A 17,316-nucleotide genomic window follows, 5' to 3' on the forward strand; every position below is an offset into this window, starting at 1 on the left:
ATACTGAGGAGAGAGCATACTCTTGTGTAAAAGGCACTGTTTCCCCAGAGTATGGCCGAGGGACATTCTTATTTATCTATTTGTAGTCAATTCCAATTTGGCAATAAAATAGAGGTAGGGAAGAAGACAAAAAGTCTCACACCCCACACATCTTACATTGGTATTTACAAAGAAATGTATAGAGTGATGTAAAATCTTGTCATTTGCATTGAGTCTGTATTTTAGCATTGTACCTGCACTTGATATATTTGTAAATGTTTGCAGTCATATGCGTCGTTTTTTTACTTGAAGTAAGTGGAGGCGTTCCACTTTTATTCCACGATGACACTGGCTCATATTGCAGCGATGCCCAGAAAGAGTTGTTCAGTAGCACTCCTGGAGCCAAGAAAAAGCAAAACCTGTTTATTTTCTGCATTTGCAGTCTTTTTGTGAATTGTTAAGTTATGTGTTTTGTGTATACAAAATAGCAAATTTTATCAACTTATCGTAACTGGTAATCTTAAATTACAGATGTACATTGGAGTTAAAAGTATTTATACACGTTGCTTGAAGTGTCGCATTTTATTTGATATGATGGCTAGTCAAAAGTATGAAAGGAGTCTTAATTTGTGCTGCATGGAAATGTGAGAAGTACAATAATCTGAGATCATGGAATCGTACGATTGTTCCACCTATGAAGACTGGGATCAGTTTATGAGTAAATGATGAAATCAAGTGGATCCAACTATTCATTCTGTCTGTTCAATTGTAATAAAACATAATACTAAAGATTTTCTTCCGCAGTATGAGAGTGTTTTCATACTTTAAATAAGAGTCTGAAGAGGAATGCACAATAATCAGAAGTATTCTAGCATTAATTAGTCATCTTAATAAAATGAAGAATCCAGTTATGAAAAATCATGACAACATTAGTTCTTCTTTAGCATTTCCATCCATTAAATTTAACAGTACAAAGTTGTATTGCATGTCTCTTAGTTATAGTTTACAATGCAGGAGTTATTTTCAGATTTTCTTAATCTTGAGTATACATTGTCAACTTTTACCGGTCAGGTGAAGCAATATGCCAAATACAGTACCGATTCACTCACTGGCTTCATTATGAGAATTTTACTCTAGTTTTATTTGGATACAAACATTCATTAATGCCTCAGTATTTTCAGTAAAGTATTTATAGATCTGATCAGTATTGTAGCAAGGAACAAATTAATTTGGAGTCAATCCATTTGTTGTTTCTTTTTAATATGCAAATACAATGGATAAAGATGTAAATGGAAATTCCTTACCGATAATGATAAAGTGTTTTTAAAACATTCCTGAACAGGTGGTTTAATGCCAGTAAAGCAATCTTCAGAACACAAAAAACGGTTATTTGTATTTCTTGCAGAACATGGCTTATTGATATTAAATGCACCTCAGCAGCCAGTACTTTCAATAGATTAAAAAACACAGCTTTCTAGATGGTAAGTAAAGGCATCGCTAAGGAGAAGGCGTGTGGTATGATCAGAGTGAAACCTAAAGATACTGAAAGCATAGGATACAGCTAATAATTTAATGGGCAATTCGATAGATATGTACATAGAAAGATCTAATAATGATGAAAAGACAGGAATGTAGATGTGAGACTTTAGCGTGGCCAGAAGTTCTGGATAAGTAAACCACAACAACATGATTGCATTTATAGAGCGCCTTTCACGTCGGGAGGACGTCCCAAGGCGCTGGACAGTTGGGTCGGGACCCGAGCAAGGGGGAAATGGTCAGGGTGAGGGGAGGGAAGGGAGGGAGCAAGGAGGGGGTAGAGAGGATGAGGATCTTGAATTCGATCCTCTGGGGGATGGGGAGCCAGTGGAGGCGAGCGAGGGTGGGAGTGATGTGGTCGCGAAGCCTGGTGCGGGACAGTACACGAGCTGCAGAATTCTGAATGACCTGCAGCTTGTGGAGGGAGGTGCCGGGAAGGCCGGTGAGGAGAGAGTTCTCGTAGTTCCCGTAGTCCAGCCTTGAGGTGATAAAGGCGTGGACCAGTGTTTCAGCAGCGTGAGGGGTGAGATAGTGCCATAGTCTGGCAATGTTCCGGAGGTTGTGGAAGGCGGTGCCAGTTGTGGCGCGGATGTGGGGAAGAAAGGACAACTCGATCGAACAGTACACCGAGGTTCCTGACTGGCTTTGAGAGGTGGAGAATGCAGCTGAGAGGTGGAGATTGCAGCGAAGTAAAGCTTCAGTGGACACATTTTAATGTAAAGAGTCCACAAAAGGGTGGTTCCAGTTTCCTTTGGAGTCAAGCACAGAGTGAGTCACAAATCCCTTGGAGCATTTGTGTTTTATTAAAGTTGTGATTACAGGAGAAAACTGAGTTTACTGATAACCAGACCACTCTCTCAAGTGGGAGGAACCTTACAGAAAGCATTGAAAAAAATATTCTGCCAAAGCATGTGGAACTGAATTAAACCAGGATCTAGGGATGAAGCTAATATTGGTAATTGCAGATGAAGAATGTTATTGCACAACAAAAGGAATTAATGTGCATCACAAGGAAGTGATAAAACATAAGATTTTTGGAGAGTAAGCTTGGAATGCTTTTCCTTAATGGGCACAGAAAGCAGCAAATATATTGGATATGTGTTGGCAACAACAACAAATTACATTTGTTTTGCGCCTTTCATGTCAGGAGGACATACCATAGAAACCTGCTGTGAGAAGGAGAGCAGAAGGTGAAATTGGGTATAAAATAGTCCACAGAGATAAGCCTGTTGATTGAGATGGAAGACTGATGTCGTAACAGGTTATCTAACAAGCATGAAAAAAATAACTGGAATATCAACGGGGAGGAAATGGCAGAAGCTGTATACGAATATAAGTTGGTAATGAGGGCAAAAAGACAATTGGTAACAGCTGGCAAAAGCCGGCTTGCATGGGTGAACTATTTTAGCAGTAAATGAAGTTACAGGAATTGTAATATGATCACTGGGGACTCCATAAAGTGTTCCATCTACGTGCTCTTGTGGTTTGGCATCTGGATCCCTGGACACCATCTTATTATTGTCTTGTAATTTTCTCCCGGTTGTGCTTTATTCTTCGTACAGTTCACAAGTTCACCCCAGTAACAAGTTAGGAAAAGGACAATTTTTTAAAAAGACCATGAAAATTTTAATCGTGCTGCATTCTACTGTATTTAAACACATTTTAGGGATATATATAAGCAATTGTTAAAATTGCAGGAATTCTGAGCTATATAGTATCCGTACTGTTCAGGTGATAAGTCAGTGTTTCAGCATCGAGGCAGAAGTAGGCAGACCAGAAAAGGCAAAAGTCAGTTGTGAAAATCCAAGCCATTTACTAGAGGTAATTGTGACTAGGAGTAATGCTATATATACTGTATTAGATTTACTAGCATTTGCTAGATTTTATTTTAAAAAGTGAGTTGCGAATGTACTGATGTTCTTTGAAGTAGTAACTCAATTCTCAGATAAAAGCTATTCAGTGCGTAAAGCTGTGAGTTTTCAAAATGGGTTTGAAATTTTTTTGCATGTGAGGCTTTTAACGAAGGCGAATGTGCATAATATTAATAGCAAATCGTGAATGTATATCGAGGACCGATTTGGCCACATTGCCCGTTGAAGCCAAATCAAACCTGCTGACTTTCATGTTGGTTTCCAGCAGGGGACACTGCATGGCCACCTGGAATAGGAGCTCGATTTTAACACCTTCCTGAATTATTTGCTTGCTTGGTTTAGCTCTATTCGCTTTTCTCCCATCTTATCAAAGGGCTTCTTCAGCCTCATCATTCTGATGAAAGTTGACAAGTGTGTGACCTAAATTTTGCCCTAAATTGCCAACATTTTCTGTTTCTAGTTCAGATGTACAGGGTTACCAGTTTTTATTTTAATCTTTTAATTCAGATATTTAATCGAGTATATCATGAATTCGAAATTCACTGTCATCTTTCGGCAGTTGCTACAGCTTGGATACAAGTTGCCTCCTCAGGGTTCCCGTAATATTCCCTGAGGGGTTGTCCACAGGCAACAGAACCTAAAACACAAGAGAATGTTGATGTCAACAATTGCATTAGCTACAATTTGATTTAAATCTTAAATTGTAAATAGCAATGCATCTTATATAAGACAAATTTAATCAAATTCAATCCCCTAAACAAGTCGAGGGCAGTTTAGGTGAAACATGATTGTCTAATTTTGCACAGTTTGTATTTGAATTGTCCAACAAACAATCCAGAAGGTTTTGATAACACTATTAAAATGATGTGCATCTGGAGAATGCCTTACCTCATTATTCTTAGCAATGCCAAGCTTCTCCATATCTATTATAAAGTAATGTTTATTGGGCATGATCACCTCAATTTCTTCGATCTGTAACAAAGAAAATGTAAATGTACACATTCCAAATTTGACAAGCTAAATGTAAGCTTCTTCAGGAATAAATGAATACTAAACTGTTCCTATTGTTACAAGTCTATCCTGGAAACTATTCTGCTTTGCAGTATTCAAAACATTTATTAAAATATATTTTGCTGGGATAAAATGAACTTTAAAAAATATAGATTAACCGCAAAATAAAACTCTGAGAATATATTATGTTCAGAGCTATATCTAGATTGTCAATAAATACATGGGTAGTTTAAAAAAAGACTGACCTCAGGAATTCGACTGAAACTCAAACACTGAGCATCGTAGAGCGTTTTCTGAACTGATGGAGAGAAGACACCAGAGTTGCATGGACCAGCAAATGCCTCGATGATCGAGTCCTTCACTGTTTTCCTGGAAGCGTAAAATGGGTCTGAGTGAAAACTGACCATACAATTGTGCATTTTATACTAAAACTTACAAATTGGACTTTTCACATTCAAAATGGATTGAGGAAGCTTATGAAATTCAATAAGTTTGAAATGTTTCTGATTTCCAGCAGTGTGTTTATGCTGACATTGATTACATGTGAATTTGTAAAAGAAGTAAATGAACAGCATTAAAACTTAGAGCTGAATGGCCTCCTTCTGTGCTGTAAAATTCTATGATTATAGTTGCCTGTTTGTATAAAAACAGATTACAGAATATTAACTGAATTTGATTAGTTTATTGGTTCCTGACGAATAAACTGATCTAATATAATACAACTATGAAATCATCTCTATCAAAAAAGCTGATTTCACTACCTCATAGTTTATTTTTAATTTTCAGTCTACTAAACATTATTGTCAAATATTTAATGTGGATAAATGCACAGATACTGCAAAGTGACTTTAACGTAGAACAAACATCAAAGGCGTGCCATTTTTTGCTGATCTCTCTGAATTTTAGTCTGTGTTCAAAGCAAAGTCCCACAGTTGCCAAAGGCCTTGAGCTTGCGTTCATCAATACATGGAGAAGTGCAAACATACCAGGCAGAATCAAAGTTAACATTCTTTGTTCTGCTGTAACGCCATTTGGCGTACACCACAGTAGCGAACACTCTGTCTCGCGCTTCGGGTAGAGTGGTGAACTTGTCCTTTCGGAAGCCCTCAAACCCAGACAGCGTTGTTTTTAGGACCTTCATGTCCTTGATTCCAGAATGAACCACTGGTGGTTCTGCAAAACAGGAGAAAGTAAATGGATGTGAACCATATCAATTTACAACACATTACTATTATTCATTTTTGGATTTAGGGTACAGCTTGTCAGGTACAGATCAAACGTATCATTGAAAATTAAAATGGACTTCTCCCTTCAGTGAGTTTATTCAGTGAGTAGCTAAGCCGGATGCAGGTTAGAGAGGTCCAAAATTTGATTACCAGTCTGTGCTGAGTTAGTTGATCTCAGCTGAAATGCATTAGAACTGATGCAGTTGACTTCTGGAAGTTAAAAACAAATCAGCCAGCCTGATCGCTATCCAGCAATGACCTCATGGAAGTGTATATGTAGGATGAGACCCAGCTGTTCCCCTTCGCTATTATCAATAGTCGGCTAAAGCTTGTGCATTAATAAAAATCACTTAGCCGAGGTACAGGAGAGAGCCATGAACATATATCCCAGTGGCAGGAAAAAGGAGAGGAGAAAGTGGTCATGAAAAAATTATAGAAAAGCTGGACATGACTACTGAATAAGAAAGCAGGCAATGGTTGAAGAAGCTAAATAAGTGACTGTGCTCTCCAAGGTTCAAGGCCTTAGCTTGTGCTGTGCCTACAAGGTTGCCAGATTGGCTTCTCGGTGACATGGAGTAGGTGTAAGCTAACAAAAAGAACATACCATTCTGGAATTGTTCCACTTCACAAAAATGAGTTCCTTTGGGGTTGCAAATGAAGGCATGCACGTGTTCAACACCATCCTATGTGTAAAGTAAATCGTTAATAGTAGTGTATTATTAAAAAATAATAACAATCCTTGCATCCTTGCAATTATAGTGCCTATAATTTTAAAACTTCTAAAAGTGCTTCACAGGGACATGTAGTGACTATATTTGTAAACCATTGCAGAAGCCATTTTCCACACACTCAGGCCCGACAGAGCTGTGAAGTGAGTGATCAATTATTCTGGAGGACTGTTGGTCAGGATACCAGAAGAAACCCCCTTCTCTTTTCAAATAGTGTTGTGGGTTCTTGCAATACACTGGACCTGGACTATGAACTCCCAGTGTGTTCCATGTACAGCAAACAAATAATTTAATTGGTTATGTGAATTCAGCAAGTCCTTGCTGGGTTTTAAAATTAACGGAGGGCATGCATAATGAAATTGGCGAACAGAGAAATTTAATACAATAAACACTGATTCATAGAACTGGGATGCAGAGTAAATGCAGATGAATGGGAAGGAATGGATTACACTTTCAGTGAGCCAGTGCAGACATGATGGGGCTGAACGCTCTTCTGTGTTGTAAATTGATATGGTTCTAACTCTCTGCTTCAAGAGATTCAAAGGCACAGTATATTAGAGTTGTTGCTCAGCAGTGTTTAGACTAAAACCCTTACTTTCTCCAGACGTTTCCAGGGAATTTCCTCTATATGGACCATCGCCCGTGAAACATGTTGAAATGAAGTTAGAAAGTGTTCACAAATATCTTGGGCAAACTCTTCAATGGTTTGTATCTGGTGACAAAGATAGTGTATGTATAATTTTTTTTGTTACATTTCATATAATTCTATCATTTTGACCATTCAGGAAAAGGACAACTGTGATAGGATTTTAAAATATTAACTCACTGGCTGATCTTTTTTAAAAATTCCCATCTGGCTTTGCTGATCACATTAACTGTGATTATGTTGAAGAACACATTATTGCTCAGTAATCACACTCATGTATACATTTGAATGAATAGTTTTATTCTGCTTTTACTCTGTTTTTACGTTAGGTGACATGGACAGGTAAGATGCCTCATTTATCCTGATACACAATGATATCTTCACTGAAACCAAATACGTACAACTCCATGCTCAATCAAAGGTTACCTCAAAATACAGTAAGTATATGTAAAGATCATTATTCAACCTACCCCAAAACGGGGGAAGGGGGAGTGGGGGTTCCCAATGTCATGACTGGATCAATGGCCAAGTACTGTAGCATTGTTGTAATGAGATTGCTGAAGAAATAATGTTGAAACAAAGCAAACCTAATCAAACTTACCCCTTTCAGTTTAGCCAAAGCATGAACAGTGTTCTTCATCGTGTCAGTAGGAATAACATCTGCATTGTCTCCATATATGTAGTCCTTTACAGTCTTGAGAGTAAGGTCGACATTCACCTCAATTTCTTTGATATAATGTTGCTTTCCTTCTCTTCTGAAATACAGAACTTTTACTATATTCTTCCCATATCCAGTACGGACAAATTCCACGTTTCCTGCCTGTATTGTGAGAAACCAGATTCATCTTTAAGGCTGTGGTTGTATGGAAAAGAGCATCAAAAGAAAAAGTGTGATTGACTGTCAAGTATATTTTTTATTCTGACACTGCTTTGCCTCGTAGTTTTAATCTCCCCTGATAAGTGAATGACCAGAGATGGGTTCAACATCCAAGAAGTCAAAAGTCTGAAATATTTCCCTCAGAGAGGGTCTCCAGTAGAACATGTAATAATCTTAATTCAGAACCAGAATTTCTAGCTCCTGTCTTTTCCGAACAGCTGAGCACAATTCCAACAGTGGTCACTCAGAGCATTTGAGAACAAGATCCTGGGTGATTTTTCCCTCCATAAGATACGTCTTGAAGGTCGGATACAGTTTCCCTGAAGCTGCTTTGGCTGATGTAAGGTAACGCAGTGCAGAAGAAGTTGGAATCAGGAATATTCTTAATCTGTGCGGCTCAGCTACTCATGAAATAGACTGGATCTTTTGGTGGAGTTATGTATTATAATTGCATTCATTTCGTAAGTACAATTGTTAAATAAATAATGTAGGTGTTCGATGACTTACCGTCTTATAACCAGAATAGTAGGAATTGGACATTTTGCTTGATACAATGCAGCTCTGTTGACTGATGCACCAAATTCTCAAAGCTAGATGGGACACACACTTTTTAGTAACTGCTGGCTTATCTGTGCTCTACAGTCACTTCTTTCTTTAGTTAATAATTAAAGATTAGCCATTATAACCAAGGAAGCCAATGAGAGCATATGAAATCTGTTATTAAACATAATCAATAATTTAAAGGGCAACATTCTCCGTATTCCAACAACAACTTGCATTTATATAACGGCCTTCACACTGGATAAAGTCCCGGAGTGCTTAATAGTGATTAAAACCCTAAATTTCAATTATTATAAAGCCTCATCGGCCACGATGGATGAATTAGAAATAATATGAATTTCTACATGAATTAATACATCATTCTCTTACAATGTAGTCATATTAATATTAATAATAATCCTTGCATTTGGCTTTATCACGTTGTTGAGACGTCTCGAAGCGCTAATCAAAATATGCTGTAAAGCAAATTGACTGTATATTTGTGGGCGAAACGAGGCAGCCAATTGCGCACAGCAGTGTCTCACAAACAGTCATGGATTGAAGGACCAAATTATTTATTTATTTGATTCTTTGTTTTGAAGAGAGTTTTACCCCCAGAAAACAATCCACCAATCGACTAGCAACCGGGCTCCTAAGTACTGCAAAGTAAACTTAGGCGTGTGGAGTAAGGAAACTTGCCTCAATATTCTAAGTTGATTTTGGATGATTATTCTGTAGATCTTTGTGTTCCTCTAAGACTGGTACAGAATATGTAGTGTCAACGTCACCATTCAAACATTAACAGAAAAAAAGTTTTTTTAAAAAAAGGAATGGTTGATTAAATGTGAGCAATAGGAATAGATATACCAAGCTGTGCATTGTTGCTGTTCATTTATTTGATGGGGTCGAATTCACCTGATCCATATTTCCCAAACTTTGGATAATTATCTTGCTCTGTACTTGGACACACCAGGATTGTGTTTTGTCCACAAAATATACAGTTAATCCACTTTACAGTATAACTTGCGAAGCTCTTTGTGACATCTCAACGACGTGATAAAGTGTTATATCAAATGCAAGGATTATTATTATAACTGGTATTGAGACCATCAAAAATGAAATTTCAGAAGCCATACAGTTTACAGAGAACAAGGCCGATTTGGATAATATCAGTTTTTCGGTAGCATTTTGTAGGCGAACATGGCATCTAATTTGCTGATATCACATGGCTGTTGATGAAGCTTTTAAATAAATCAAGCTGCTAATTATACTTTGTAGAAACTAATTTTGCACCTAAACTATTTTAACTTCATGTGCACCTGCCAATTTTTCTGACTTCTTGATTGAGAATAAAACCAGTTTCTGCTCATCTGATTTCTAGTAAATGTAGAAATGTTGCCTTTTGCTAATTATGTGACCATAATAAATGGTCTTTCTCTTCATCTACTCAAAAGAAACAAGCTGTTGCTTCAGGTGGAGTGTGGCTTCAGTACAGTTTCTCTTCCAACGTTCTCCCAGTTGATCCCATTAATCAACTTTACCGTCTACTACAATTTGGACTGCTCATTTGGACAAAATTACTCAAAATTTATTTCCACCATCTCCACTACCAAAATAATGTTAGTGGCTGCTGGCAGGGACAACTGAATATTGGGTGCATTGCCTCCTGGCTTTCCGGCTCCACCACTATTTGGGTGGTAAAAGTCAACATCTGCTGATTCTCATGCATGACCATCACTGAGCTACTTGTGCGATGGGCGATCTCACTCGAAAAAAGGTTCTCACAGATTCATTACCAGAAAAACTGGTTGGTTTAGTGCTAGTTGCCTCAAAAAATGGACTCTTGTCTCAGGAGTCAAACTGGTAATACAAAAGATCTAATCACTTCCTAGGTGAATTGTAAGTTGCTGTATTGCCTTTTGTTTTAGCCTATCACACCTCACAACATGGTGAAACAAACAACAAACCAAATGTCCCAAGATACCAATAAGGAGTAACCTTATTTCTGTGATTGTGATGACTAATTTATCACGTTACTTCTGCTTTTTAAGTTACAAAACAGCAGGTGGTTTTCTGCGCTTGTAACTTCTCCGCTGACCATTTCTGAATAACTGTTGAAAAGTAAACTGATAAAACTCTTCCGCGTACAATATGAATGCAGAATCCTTCCAGATTATATTCATCTACTTTTTAATTCATTTAAATTCCTTTGTGAGTGTTGCAGAAATTACTTGCAGAGATGACACTGGGCAGCCTGTAGACTGGTGAGTACAGGCTGTGTTATGTAAACATGCTTATTTTATAAGGCATTTGGTGTACTTTTCCCTGAAATGTTACTGGAATCCATTATTGGAAATTGATAAGTAGGTTGATGTTACCAATCTAGCTTTATTGGTTTATAAAACAAATGCAAGTATTTGTTTTGTATTTATTTCCTTGCAGGTTTGTCGTTTACAAATTGCCTAGATCTAGAGTTAATCAGTCTACCGGAACAGGACTAGAATACATGTATCTGGACTCTTCAACTGAGGGTTGGCAAATGAGCAAACATCTTGTCAATATGACCAAGGGCGCTGTTGGACAAACGTTAGAACAGCTATACCGGGTTTATAAGTCAAATGCAAGTATTTCTTTTTGTGCTTTGGATGAAAGACTGTTTACTCAGATATCATTATTGAATTAATCAAAATATATTTAGACAAGAACCCAGTTGTTTCTGGCACAATATTTTAGGCCTTTCCGAATAGAGGGTGGTAGAAGATTTTCTGGGCATGAGGATATTTACTATATCCTCAAGTTGTCAACTAAGCCATCAGATATAGGTGAAATAGACATAATAATATTAATAATAATAATAGTTCTTACATTTGGTAAAGGGCCTTTTCACATCGGGAGGACATCTCAATGTGCTTCACAGGCTATACTGTAAAGCGGAGTGACTGTGTTTTGTGAGCAAGTGCCTGTCTGCAAAACTATTGGAATTAATGAAAGTTGTGGGCTGAGGAAGAACGCTAAGGTATCCCATTTATGTGAAATCTTATAGATTTCCATTTTTTTTTTGCCTGTGCTAAATAGATGGTTCTACAAATGCCAAGGTTTTGAGCTATTTTCCTGACACTTCTGAATCTATTCCTTTGCTGCAGGATATATCTCCACTTTAAATAAAGGAAATAAGATGATTCATATTCATGAAAAGACAGTATAATTAAAAGAAAGGTTATCTCGTTTGGTATCCATTGATTGATTCAGTAAAATGACCAATGTCTAAAAGCTCCCTTGCTTCCTTTCCTCCCATGGTGTTAGTCTTATTTTATATTCATGATTTGTTCTGCGTCAGTGAGAGCAATCTCAGATAACATTAAGTGGCGGGATCCCTTAGACTGATCTTGTAGTGGATTTCGTAGTCTTCAGATATATACGTACACTATAAATGGATTGTAAGTTGTCATTTTTTTTGTTCTTGCAAAACAGGATAAAAACTGTGTGTATTTTATTTACAATGATGCTGCACCCGAAATGAAATATGATAGATATCATGGACATGCAAAAGGTAAATACATTTGATATATTTGGAGATATTTTCTGTTCACTATAAAATAATTTCTAATATGTGCCAATCATAGTAAATATATGATCAAAATGGACTGAAATCTCAAAGTAACTTTAGTGAGCACTTTCATTTTCATTTGTACATCTTGCTGTACTCAGTATATTAAAACCATTTCTCTTTCATTTAAAAAAAATTATCGATTTTGTTCCACTTCCCCATGGGAATATGAAACTTTGAGTGAAAAATAGAACTTCATAACTTGATACAATCTCGGTGCCTTATCAGGTTTGAGTTGTGTTCAAATAAGCTAAGGTCACTAGTCATTATCAGAAAGCTGGAACATTGCTCAGAACTGATGTGTACGTTATTTTAGTACGCTTTGCCATTGGCAGATTCTTCAGGGAGGAGAAGGTTAACAACCTCAACAATTGTCTGTTTACAGTGAATTTGTAATCTGGAAGTATAATCAGGTTATGGCTTTTGACCTGATTTTATTCTCCTGGTTTTTTTCCCAATCGTAGGAAGAAAGACTGTTATTTAAAAAAAAACATTCTTAGTTTTCTTAAAATCTCTTGAGAATTTGTTCAGATAAACCCAAAATTTTCACTAACACATTCATCAAGAAAAAAAAATGTGTCTTCCCGACATGAAAGGCACTGTATAAATGCAGAATTATGCTATATGAAATACTAGGGATTTCTATTGTGTACTTGTTTTTGTCAAATTATGTTCTACAGAATGATTGAATGACATTCTCCAGCCCTAGAGTATAATCTAGTACCAGAAGTCAGTAATAATCCTTGCATTGCATTTGAATTGTACAACAGTAAGGAAAGTGAGGTCTTAGTATAAAGAGAACACAAGTGGCCATTCACATTGATCTTTTGATGGATGATTGTTCCCATTTTATACCTTTTCTCACTTGGCAGCATTTATTCTGACATTGTCCCACCGACCGTCTCTCGCACAAACTTAAAGAGTCTCACTGGAAGGCCAGAGAGAATTGCCTCTTTCAACAACTTTGATTTTGGACTAAAGTGTCTCAGCTGTGGGTAGATTATATAATTTGCAGATGCAACAACAAGATTACATTTGTACAGCGCCTTTCACGTCGAGGGGACGTCCCAAGGCACGTGAAAAGTAATTGAAATTTGTGTCTTATTAATCATTCTCCTTATTGCATGGTAATATCCTCCACAGGGTACGACAATTATCGTCAACGGTGATTAAAAGATTTTCATTGGATTGAGCTTGACTTGATCTATCACCACTACATAGAGAGTTAAATGTATTTTAATGCTTACGTTTTATGTTTTTGGTAATGCTTTGCCAAGTGGTTGTAAATGTATAACTAAGCTTTTTAAACAGAAGATTTAAAAACTCAGTACTTCCCTGGAAATATTTATCACTTGGGGCTTCTTCCCAAAGTCTTTGTATTGCAATTGTTTGTAAAGCGGGAAAAAAAGTCTGTAGTTTGCTGAGCCTCAGGATATTCTTGTGAACCATCTTGAAAAAATGAAAAGGGGTGGGGGGGTGGTGTTGGGAGGGAGGAAAGGTATTTTGTACATATTTATTGATTACTGTCTAATTTCAGGTATTCTGCTGTTGGACAAAACCCAAGGCTTCTGGCTTATTCACAGTGTACCACATTTCCCTCCTTTTCCTGAGCAGGGTTATGGCTGGCCGTCCTCTGCTAGGATGTTTGGGCAGACTCTCTTCTGTGTCACGTACAAATATAGCCAGTTTGAAGAAATAAGTAAGGAGTCACTGCATTTTATTTTGGGTGAAGTTCGTGAATTTTGTATTTATCAAAATGAATCGTGTCACCGGTTTCCCATTTTGTTAACCGGTGTCTGCTCCGAGATGCTACCCTGCACGACTGCCGCTACATAAATGCAAATCGTTGTTGTTGCAGAACAGTTATATTCTCTGATGTTGCCCCAATTTAAGAGCATTCCTTGGTGCACGAATATAACTTTTCTATTTCTCTCGCTACTTAGTCATCCTTACGACTTGCTGAATGAGATTGTCAATATTGTACTAATTTGGATTTTGTCATCCTGTTAAAACTGCTTAATTTAATTTAATTCTTGTCAAGCAAAAAAAAACTAACTGCTGAGAGACAGTAATGCTTTGTCACTTGCTCATTTCAGGTGTTAGCTTCTCCAAACCTGGTGCCAATGTTGTACCTTGTATCTCATTTAAAACTAGATTTGAATGTTCAATTTTCAGGTTTGTTCTGAGTTAGCTGATTGCAGAGAATGGTCCTGACCAAAAACAAAAAAGAAATACTAAGTCCCAAGTACAGGATCACAAGTAAACGTGATAAATAAAATGAAAGTACTGCACCTTACTTATACACTTTAAGTATCATCAAAGGTCATTTACAACACAGAAATGTTCAATCAACAACAATAAAATTACATTTGTAATTTGTAACTCCACTGGCTTCCTATCCTTCAGAGGATCCAGTTCAAGATCCTGGTCCTCACCTACCCTCCATGGCCTTGCCCCACCCTACTCTGTGACCTTCTAAACCCGTATCAACCCGCCCGCTCTCTCCGCTCAGCCGGCTCTGGCCTGCTCCACGTCCCCCGCCCCACCATTGGCGGGAGAGCCTTCAGCCACTCTGCCCCCAACTCTTGAATTCCATCCCCCAATCACTCCGCCTCGCCCCCTCCTTAGCCTCCTTCAAGTCCCGCCTCAATACCCTCCTCTTCGACCATGCCATCGGCCACCACGCTTCCCCTCCCCTCTCCCTCCCTGACCCCAGCTCGGGTCTGAAATGCTGTACTCTGTCCAATGCCTTGGGACGTCCTCCCGATGTGAAAGGCGCTATACAATGTAATCTTGTTGTTGTTGTTGTATAGCGCCTTTCATGTCGGGAGCACGTCCCAAGGCAAAAAAATCATTTTATTGTCAGATGAATGGATACAAATATCTTTATTTGCAGGTAAACAACTATTTTACGAAAATCCGCATGTGTACAATTTGTCTCTCCCGGATGCCTTCCAGCCTGAGCTTTCATTTCTGCAGGCTATTGCCAATGGTAGTTGCTTGACTAGTCCTCCCTGGAAACGTAGGACTAAACTTGTATCCGCAGGTGGCCAGCAGTTTCAGAGTTTTGCAAAATACAAAAATTTTGGAGAAGGTAAGTCACAAATTGCCATGCAAAGAACACTGCAAACAACATATTTTCATTAGGGAAGGGAGCTTTGAGGAAAGGTATGACCAGCATTTAAATGCTGGAATGGTTGAACAATTTAGATATAAACTTTCTATTTGATTGGAGTTGGAACTTTGGAACTGTCAAACTTTATTGCACAAAATAAAGTTCATTTCAGCTAATTTTTCATTGGAAGATCTGTCTGATATTATTCCAGCTTAAGTATAACTAATTCTATTCCTGTAAAAAAANGAGTTAAAACTTATTTAGAATAAGATTATCAATCAAAACGATACATTTGACATTTTAATGCTTGCCTCATTTTATATGTTACACCCTTTTGATCTCTCTCACTGTTTTTCAGATATATATGCAGCCTGGCTAGCTCAGGCCTTGGAGACTGATTTATTGGCTGAGACATGGCAGAGGACTAAAGATGCACTTCCTTCCAATTGCTCCCTGCCACAACATGTCTATAATATCTTAAGAATCAAACTCCCAGGATCTGTCGTCTTCCTTTCACACTCTGATCATTCTAAGTGGTGTGTGTCACAGGATTATAGTCGACAATGGACCTGCATTGGAGATATAAATAGAACATATGGCCAGATGTGGAGAGGTGGTGGTCTGCTCTGTACTCTGAACCCCTTTATTTACAAGGCCTTCAGACATTCTGTGTTGTTGTATAGGAAATGTATTGATGGATAGTGGGAGACCATAGGGAACTTTGACCAATGGTTAAATGCAAGTGTTTCATAGATTCTTCAAATAAGTCTCAGCATTGGGCTTGAACCCACAACCCTCTGACTCAGGAGATGAGAATACTAGGTTGCAGCTGAGCCTGGTTGGCATATCAGCCAGAGTGGTGGGATCAATAAAAATACTTTTCCTGTCACAAAGTTGTTGATCAAGATATTCTATGCAACAGATTAAACAGGAATGTGATAATAATAATAATAATCCTTGTTTTTGATATAGCGCCTTATCAGGTCTTCGATACTTTTCAAAGCATTTCACAGAATATACTGTAGAGTGAATTGACTGTATATTTTGTGGGTGAAATGCGGCAGCCAATTGTGCACAGCTGTACTATTCTGAATTTTTTTGTGCTATTGATATTTGTAGCAGCTATTATTTTAAGTGTTTTGTGGCATATGATTGATTGATGTGTTCCTGTATGTTCATTTATATATGACAGAATGCGTATAGTTTGCCAATCTTGGTAAGTGAAGAACAACATTGGTTTATTGATTCCATTGCTGTCCCATTCTTTTACAATGCTACATAAAATTTACTGTTTTTCTTCAAAAAGTGTATTTTTGTGTCAATATATGAATTTCAGTATGTACCTTTTAAGAGGATATAGCACACAAAATATTGCATCGGAGAGCATTTATTTCCGTTTTAGAGACCAAAGTGATGAGCTGCTATTGAGCAAATCTCATAGAAACGTCACCTCAGTCAATTTAAAAGCACGGATTGTTTTTATTTGGGCACATTTCAGCTTTGGAACACTGTTGCAGAAAAAAAAGAGAATGTGTTACCCAAAAGATGAACCTTGTATCTTGTGAATGAAAATATTTTGGAAAAAGTCATATTCCCCGACAGAAAGACAAGGGGAAAAAAACAACTTAAAATTGTTACAAAAGGAAACCGGAACGTCTAGAACAACAACAAAAATTACATTTGTATAAATAATAATAATAATAATAATCCTTGCATTTGATATAGCGCCTTTCACGGCGGGAGGACGTCCCAAAGCGCTGGACGGTCAAGAGTTTCGGACCCGAGCTGGGAGTCGGAATTGGGGAGGTTGGAGGTTGGAGGGTGGTGGGGGGTGACCGAAGGTACGGTCGAAGAGGAGGGTCTTGAGATGGGTCTTGGAAGGTGGCGAGGGCGAGGCGGAGGGGCTGCGGGATGGAGTTCCACAGGGTGGGGGGGGCGGGCGGGGCCGAGCGGCAGATGTCCCGCCCGCCAATGATGGGGCGAGCGAGGCGGGGCACGCGCGAAGGAGTCCGCTGCGCGGAGGGAGCGGGCGGGACGGTAGGGGGTTAGGAGGTCGGAGGGGTGGTGCTGGTGGGTGGGGGGGAGGGGGCGGGGGGGGGGGGGGGGGGCCGCGCCAGGCCACGGAGGGCTTCGAGGTTGAGGACCGGGGACTCTCTGTGCGACGATGGGAAGCCAGTGGA

At 38.4% G+C, this 17,316-nt stretch overlaps 2 protein-coding genes across 3 annotated transcripts; one reads left to right on the top strand and one right to left on the bottom strand.

Moving 5' to 3' along the window:
- Positions 1–3,878: 3,878 nt before the first annotated feature.
- Positions 3,879–8,460, bottom strand: uox (urate oxidase). Its single transcript, NM_001292291.1, is given in 8 exon segments — positions 3,879–4,023; positions 4,275–4,358; positions 4,643–4,766; positions 5,384–5,570; positions 6,228–6,306; positions 6,947–7,063; positions 7,599–7,817; positions 8,382–8,460. Coding segments are annotated over 8 exon segments (918 nt in total). The 5' UTR covers positions 8,415–8,460; the 3' UTR covers positions 3,879–3,948.
- Positions 7,181–16,486, top strand: dnase2b (deoxyribonuclease II beta). 2 transcript variants are annotated; one of them, XM_007887216.1, is made up of 6 exons: positions 7,181–7,434; positions 10,857–11,034; positions 11,886–11,964; positions 13,559–13,720; positions 14,918–15,115; positions 15,495–16,486. In XM_007887216.1, the coding sequence occupies exons 2-6, from the start codon at positions 10,921–10,923 to the stop codon at positions 15,836–15,838; spliced, it is 897 nt and encodes a 298-aa protein (XP_007885407.1). In that variant the 5' UTR covers positions 7,181–7,434; positions 10,857–10,920; the 3' UTR covers positions 15,839–16,486. The 2 variants fall into 2 exon arrangements, with proteins under 2 accessions (XP_007885407.1, XP_007885406.1); XM_007887215.2 differs by lacking the exon at positions 7,181–7,434 and adding an exon at positions 10,399–10,678.
- The last annotated feature ends 830 nt before the right edge of the window (positions 16,487–17,316 follow it).

The sequence above is a fragment of the Callorhinchus milii genome, unplaced genomic scaffold (assembly GCF_018977255.1).
Source record: "Callorhinchus milii isolate IMCB2004 unplaced genomic scaffold, IMCB_Cmil_1.0 Scaffold5, whole genome shotgun sequence".
NCBI classification, from domain to species: domain Eukaryota; kingdom Metazoa; phylum Chordata; class Chondrichthyes; order Chimaeriformes; family Callorhinchidae; genus Callorhinchus; species Callorhinchus milii.